This window comes from Cupressus sempervirens, chromosome 9 (genome assembly GCF_028749045.1).
Source record: "Cupressus sempervirens isolate cs-2001-9-10 chromosome 9, ASM2874904v1, whole genome shotgun sequence".
Classification (NCBI taxonomy): Eukaryota; Viridiplantae; Streptophyta; class Pinopsida; order Cupressales; family Cupressaceae; genus Cupressus; species Cupressus sempervirens.
Genome location: NC_143126.1, coordinates 79,059,370 through 79,067,550, shown reverse-complemented (window position 1 = coordinate 79,067,550; position 8,181 = coordinate 79,059,370). Strand labels below are relative to the sequence as shown.

The 8,181-nt window shown below is 36.0% G+C and overlaps 1 protein-coding gene across 1 annotated transcript; it reads right to left on the bottom strand.

Moving 5' to 3' along the window:
- Positions 1-827: 827 nt before the first annotated feature.
- LOC149537707 (D-3-phosphoglycerate dehydrogenase 1, chloroplastic-like) lies at positions 828-7,478 on the bottom strand. The gene is made up of 5 exons (XM_089799084.1): positions 6,787-7,478; positions 3,595-3,971; positions 3,005-3,115; positions 2,797-2,892; positions 828-1,928 (listed from the first exon to the last, which is right to left on the bottom strand). The coding sequence occupies exons 1-5, from the start codon at positions 7,433-7,435 to the stop codon at positions 1,257-1,259; spliced, it is 1,905 nt and encodes a 634-aa protein (XP_089655210.1). The 5' UTR covers positions 7,436-7,478; the 3' UTR covers positions 828-1,256.
- Between the last annotated feature and the right edge of the window lie 703 nt (positions 7,479-8,181).

The following is an 8,181-nucleotide window of genomic DNA, read 5'->3' as shown; positions in this document are numbered from 1 at the left end:
ACATCACTATAAATAATGTAACTTCCATTGTTATATATTATGAAGAGTATTAAAAAAAATTAGCATATGCGAAGTCCAATTTAATTTTTAGAAATTTTTTATAAGATTAAAAAAGATTGTTTTTTAAAAGTTTCTATGGGGAAATCAAATGACAATATTTCACCAAAATTTTAAATTTTGGAAGCAAAGCTCCCACAAATATTTTTATTTCTTTGTCAACTTCTACTTTTAGAACTATTGCTTCTTCCATTAAAACTAAAACAACTTTCCTCAACCATAGCCCCTCATATCCCTTGGTTATTTTCTTTTTATCTCAAATATTTGCCTTATATGCAAGGGTGTCTTATAAAATTTATTCACAATTTATTAATTGTTCTACAATTAATAAAATGCCATTTTATTTATCAATTTTCATAATTGTAAGATATGTCGTCAAATTTTAGCATCAAATTTCTTTTATAAAATCAATTACATTTATTATTAACCAAATTATCATCTAGAATTCTTATTCGATCTATCATCTTTGAATTTTTTAAAAATCATTGACTAGTTTATTTAAACTCATATTTAACATTTTCAAAAACTCTGTGGTAGTATTTGTGAGTTGAGCTGCACAAACATCTTGATACATGTCAATTTTAAATGTACAAAACAACGTATCCTCAGAAAGATTGATTAAATTAGCATGCCCTGAATTAGAAACAAAGATTCTCCATACCCCCTGATAACAATTTCCCACATGCATCAAGTTTCACCAGTTATCCATACCTGCCCAAACTGATATTTTACAAGGTTACAGCTCAATAAACACAATGAGGCAACTGATGTTAATATAAATGCTGAGATCAACAATATATAATAGAACTACAGATACATAATATGGAATGCCAGACATGTGCAAGTATGCACTTGAAGCCTTCAACTCCACTTTCCCTGTGCTTGGCATCACAATCATTAGGATAATCAAAAAGACATAAAATCGCTATAAGCAGTCGTGCTTGAAACCCGAAATTTCATAACATACCCTTTTCCATGAAATATCAGGGAAACAAATATAACCTCCAGAATGTCTGGACCCCATTTATTACATCATATGTCCTTCCCCAGCAGCGGCAAGGAGAAATTATTTTTAATACTCAAATTTGAATGACTAATATTACACCATACCCTGAAGCAGAATAAATTCGGCTTTTACCTCAAATCGCATATGTAGAAAAGCAAAAGAAATCTTCATTCTGTACCATATAATTATCTGGCTACAACTTGAGGAATACAACATCTTCAACTGCCGGAACTTCATGGATCTTTTTCAAAGTTTCCTTGGGAGTTTCATCATCTACCCCTATTGCCATGATAGCCTTTCCCCTGGGAACAGTTCTCCCAACACTCATGAAATTCACATTGACATTTTCAGATCCAAGAATGCTTCCCACTCTTCCGATAATGCCAGGCTGATCAACTTGCCTGCAAAGTATGAGACTTCCCTCAAGACTAACATCCACATCGAAGTTCCCAACCTTGATGAGGCGTGGAATTCCATCCTTGATCTTCCCTTCAACTGTGATGTCTCCACCTTCAGACAACGAACTGTTAAATCTGGACTCCACATTTGCAAGTTGTACTTGGATTGACTCCAATGGTTGTGCAGGTGACCCATCACCGGGTACTTTTTCCTCGGTTATTTTCAGACCCCTTTGCTTTGCTACAAAATCGGCATTGACAAGGTTCACAAATGTATCTGACACGGGTTCAATTATTCCTTTAATAATCATTGCACGAAGCAACCTTGCGTCCAATTCATCAGCAGCCCTAGCAGAGGTATAAGTCACCTTCACTAATTTCACACCACTAACTCCTGCTACTAACTGTACTGCAAGCCTTCCCAGCTTTTCTGCTAACATTACGTAGGGGGCAAGTTCGGAGAGAACCTAAGGAGAAAAAACCAATTCGATAATTCTATTAAATTGGTGCTACTTATCCCCAAAATAAACAATTAACACTTCCTATCAAATTAGAGCCACGTAAAACAAACAATAAACAGGTAGAAACAATTAAATACGAAAAAGTGCATCACCAACTAAGAACCTAAAACTAGTGCCCAAACATACAAGCTGTTTATGGGGGAATTTAAATAATCATATGGTGGGAAATCTCGTGTCCTTCACTAAGAGAAAACTCATGTGCTCAACTAAGAGACCGAATCAAGGTCTTCGGCAGTATACCCAATTTCCTCACAATTCTTTCACACTTGCACCTGTGATTCGCTAAGGTGCAATTTGTGGTTACATTGGGGCTTATAGATAGGTTGGTATACCTTCTTCGGAATTCTTATTGTATACATGCTGTATATGGGGTTTTGGTTTAGTGGGTTTGGGGTCTTATATCGGATCAAAGCTGCTTTGCAGGATTTATATACTTTGTATTTATCGGTAAGGAATGGAAGTTTCAATATAAATGTAAATATTAAAAATTTGTTACTTTAGTTTAAAAAATTATACAGATTTTTATTTCTAGATTTGATTGTGTATGTTGAGAACATCAATTTTTGAGATCACACACTCTATAATCTATCTTACATCCCTCTATCATTCTGATGATGAATCACAGAATGTGATTCAAAACTTCGATATCAAAAAATATACTCAAATTTCAAAAAAAATTATTAAAAATGAATTATAGAAATCTGATATTGTTAAAAATCTTTACATATTTGAAAATATATATATATAGACAACCAAATGCCGCAACAGCCATCAGACTTAGAATGAAATGAACAAGCCATGAGTATTTTAATACCTGAGCTGGGACCATGGGTGCATTTACAGCTGTTGCTGACAGCTCACCTCTCAGGGCCCCAACAACAGCTTCAGCTATTTCTATGGCTACCCCTTCCTGCAAATATTCGACTTCGATTAGTAGTCCTTTTATGCCGAAATACGTGTCAATATAAATAACGCTCTCTGTATTGTTTATAAATTGCACTTTTTCTTTCATAAAATATTACCTGTGCTTCTATTGTACTTGCCCCCAAATGAGGTGTTACAATGACTTTCTCATGCTGCACTAACTTGTTGTCTTTAGCTGGAGGTTCTTCTGTAAATACATCTAGTGCAGCCTGTTTTATATAGTTATAAAAGGTTCTGTTAGCATCCTTGGCACTCGAACACTGAAATTTAATATTATATAAACAATGGCTCTTTTTTTTTATTCTCCTTTCCTGCTACATGCACATAGAAATATTTATTTTCCCTTTTAAGAATCATTTCAGAATAAGTTACGAAGTATTGGAATATGACACACGGGATAAGTTACTTTCGCTACAGCAACAGTTTCACAAATTATTTCGTCCTCCTATTGGACATGGCCGACTCCATATTTGATTCAATACTAATAAAGACTGCACAAACTAAGACGCGCCTCGCTGCATATTTAGAACTTTTGGGGAAAATAATCAAGTATACAAGCCATGAATTATTTTCAAACATAAAGCTAATCGCTCCTGTCGTTGGGAGAGGAAAAGCCAAGAAAGAGCCCTCCTCAAGCAGTTCTAACGTAGAGCAAACACAGAGGCACCGGAAATTCAAATTGACATACCTGAGCAACAATACCATTGTCAAGTGCCCGCACCAGAGCATCCTCGTCTATAACACCGCCTCTAGCAACATTCACAATGCGCACTCCCTTCTTCATCTGACCAAAACTTTCATCATTGAAAATCTTGTTTGTAGTTGGAGTCAGGGGCATATGGAGTGAAATGAAATCGGCAACAGATATAGCCTTATCGAATGATACTAGATCCACACCAATGGCATGTGCCCGGTCAGCAGCGGCATAAGGATCGTGCGCAACAACATGCATCCCCAGTCCTTTTGCACGCCTGGCAACTTCTGATCCAACCTTCCCAAATCCCATGACTGCAAGAGTCTTTCCCACTAGCGACACACCCACATATTTATTCCGCTGCCACTTACCTGCAATAGCAATAAATTTCAATCAAGGACAAAATTATCTGTGAGACTGAATTCCAGGTCATTGTGAATTTATTGAATAGACGGAATCTTGTGGATGTGGATTGACATTTGGCTCTGGTTATTCAGCAGATCATTCAGTTATGTAATTCTCTGGATTCTGTGTCTTTTATGCATATCCCTCGTGAGTGGAACGGTGTGGCGGATTGCTTGGCTAAATGGACCTCCAAGCATGTGCCGGATTGGAACATTATTGATCATAGGATGCTTCCCCTGATTTATCTCAGATGCTGGCTCAACTTGTGAACCAAGACAAAGCTATGTAGTACTTTCTGTCTCTTCTGTTGTTATGTTCTATTTGGTATTTAATAAAAATTTTACCCTTCTTTTAGTTTAAGATCATATGGTGCTTTTAAAAACAAATTTATCTCAACAAGAGTACATAAGTATTTATTCTATAAAACAGAGATGTAATGTAATTCTAGATACTCTCCGATGGAACATAGAACTAACAAGTCTCTGTTTCCCGTGAGAATGGCCTATTTCCAAATAGAAAACCAAACTAAAGAAGCAAAGTAGGGAGTAAAGAGAGCATTGTGGGATTTGAGATAGTTATGATCATGAAAGATAATAGTTATGGTAAGTTTTAGGTTAAAACGAGCTCCATGCGTGCTGCAAACCTCTGGCAATGGACTGGATGATCAATGATCTGGACAACCAGAAGACATTTTTGCAAAGAATTGATCCAATTGGTTCCAAGGCGTAACCATATAATTAACATAAACATTTCAAGTCACAAATCTGGCAAATGTTTAATTTACAAGACTAACTTATTGAAAGTGCTAAATCATTGTTTCAAACCTCGTTCAACATGTCCACGGTAATGTAAATCACGAGCCAAAATAGAATGCTGTATATATAATTACTAATGGTCTCTGTGCTATTGATAGCGCATTACTGATAGTCATTCAAACAGACGGTCATCTAGGCTTGAGTTCAAACAAAATTGGTGAAAAGAGAGTATGTTTATAATTCTTAATAAGACAATTTCCCCCTAATGTTGATGTCAATGCAAAAACAGAGCATTTTCATTTTTGCCTCTCCATTGGTTGAGATTGCCTTCCTCCCTCACGCTTGCTTTATTTAATGTCAATACAAAAATATCCTTCGCAAATATAAGTTCTGGCAATATAATCAACTGAATAAATAACATTTCAATGCATGCCTATATAGCACAAACATATCCTTCGCAAATATAAGTTCTGGCAATTTAATCAACTGAACAAACAACATTTCAATGCATGCCTATGTAGCATTAATAGATGATGAACATAAAGAATAATAGACACAATGTGCAGGGACTAAGTAGCCCGTACGCATAATTATATGCTACAGTTTGACAGATACTCCCCATCAGAAAACAAAACGTGATTGTTTAACAAGATAACTCATGTCGTTTATATGTTAGTACAAGTCTACACAAGACATCAGAAAACAAAATATGATCGTTTGATAAGATTACTCATGTCGTTTATATGTTACTACAAGTCTACAAAAGCAGTCCTGCGATGACAACGATAAATTCTGAAGCTCGATCACTGGAATTTCCAGGGACTAAAATGGATTGAAAAACATGATTCAAAGATTTACAGTAAAAAGGCTCTCGTCCTGGCACAGTCGTTTGATTTTTGTAATTCAAAAGGCAAATCTAATTTAGTTGAGATGAATTTACCAATGGCCCATGCTGATATTAAGGTACTGAATTCAAAAATCGATACCCTCTAGTAGACATTCAATTCAAAACAACCAATCTAATTGAACTCAAAATATACTGTTTTAAACCTTGCAGAGTCGGAGCCTTTAGATTCTACAATCCAGATATCTTGATTAAGATTAAACCCTGTCGATATTAGATCAGTATAAAAATATTCTTAGTTTGAGCAATGGCAATTATAATCTTCAGACGTTCAGAATATTAAGAACATTGTAATTACAATATTTTATAAATGATTCAAGGAAAAATAAATATAATAAAGATTTAATTAAATTAAATATTTATTAAATTAAAAATTAGGAAATAAATTTTGTTACAATGAAATTATAGCAATTATTATTGTTTGTTTTATAATTAAATTATGTCTTAAGAGTCTCTTTCAGATTTATTAGGAATTGAAAATTTCTTCAAAACGTCTATGAATTTCTTTTAGACAACAAAGTGAAAACGATTCTTCACCAAACCTTTTTAAGATAAATCAATTCCAAACACCACACCTAAAGTGCGACTAGATTTGCCAATTTGACCGAGATCTGTCTCATGTGAACGAAAAAGAACAATGAAGAGGTTTCTCCCCAGAATTTACATTTTAAATCTGGAAGACAAAAAGCTTAAATGAAAAAATAATAATAATCTAAAAGACCGTATAACTCTCTAAAACATGGAAAGATTAGTCGATTTGTACACACCAACCCGTCTCGAGCAAAATATCGTTGAAGAGCCTTAATTTCTGTTAAATTTCAATAGAAAGATGGGTCGATTTTTACAAAGTACTCCCGTCACGAAGATAAAATTGCGAAAACAATTACAAAATCTGAAGTTTATGTTAAATTTCTGGACAAATTTTCTTTCGCTAAAGGCAACTCACTATTTCTCAGTCTAAACTTTATTAGCTTAAATGAAAAGTCTTAAGCAATTGAAAGAAAACGAGATCTCACCTACACCTATTCTTCTTTCTTCACGCAAATCTCCTGTACCTACTTTTTCCTTTAACGAAGAAAAGTCTAAACAGAGCAATCAAAAATTGAAAAAGGTAAAGCTAACCTTCTTTCATGGAAGCGCTGGCCTGGGGCACATTCCGCGCCATGGCGACTAGAAGAGCTATGCCGTGCTCTGCAGCCGCTACAGTATTTGCAGTGGGAGCATTAACCACCAAACAGCCGTACTCCGTTGCGGCATGGAGATCCACATTATCAATCCCCACGCCGGCTCTCCCAACGACCTTGAGGCGTCCTTGCGAGGATTCGAACACCTCTCGTGACACCTTTGTTCCGCTGCGCACAATAATAGCGTCGCAAAGCGAGATCTTCGAACACAGCTCCTGAGGCGTGAGGCCATACGAGCAATCAACATTCGCAAAGCTCCGAAGCACCTCAAGCCCTGCTTCGCCCAGCTTTTCAGCGACAAGAACCGTAGGCTTCAAATCCAGCCCCCGAATCGACGGCTCTGCCGCTGCTCCCGAGATCTCAGAGCTGATCCCTACCGTCGCCCTTTCCAAGACACGAAGCGCCGATAAATCGCTCCGAAGAGATCTGCTGCCAAGAACGAGCTTCCCGGGGACGAAAGGACTCGCCGTTAAAAACGATCCTTTCCACGAGATTCGAACAGGCGACGTCTTGGAAGCGCCATTAGAATGCCTCCTGATATTTAATGGCGTTGCCGCGTGGAGATTTGAATTGAGCAGTGCTTCCATGGTTTCGAACTTTGGACCTGCCCGCACTCTGACGTTGGAGCTTAAATTTTCCCTTCTCCTCGTCCTTTTAAAACATTTCAGACTCGCGTCTCCGCATACTTTACAGGAGTAAAATGTGTTTTACTCTGGAGGGCCCCACTTACCCACCTACAACGCAAGAGCTCAATTGCTGCGAAGTGAAGTGTCAGTCAGATTTGTCAGGCCATACCCTAGGTATATACGATGCGTATATTCAGTCGAGAATCTAATGGTGTAGGATATATATATATATATATATATATTCAGTCGAGAATCTAATGGTGTAGGCTATATATATATATATATATGTATATCTTTGTGTGTCCATGGGAGATTTCTATTATATAAAAAACTATAATCTCATTGAAAGCATTCTATTTTATTACCCCAGCTAGGTTTATGGTTGGGTCATGGGAGTATTTGTCAAATGAGAGCATATGGCCAACTCTAATATGATTTGATTTGTTGGCAAAAGGTCTTGTTGGAATTAATATTTATTTTTTATTATTAGTTTGTGTCTTATTTATAATGAAGGATGCTCCTTTCCATTAATTTTTACAATCAAAATGATTCTATTTCTAAGGTTCATTAATTAATTTTATTTTTAAATTAATTTATAGTCACTAATTCCTCTTTTTTTAATTGGTTGTTTTGTATTTTTCTAGGGATATATTTATTTTTTAATTCAAAAAATATCACAAATAAAATATCCCTAGAAAGTTCCAATA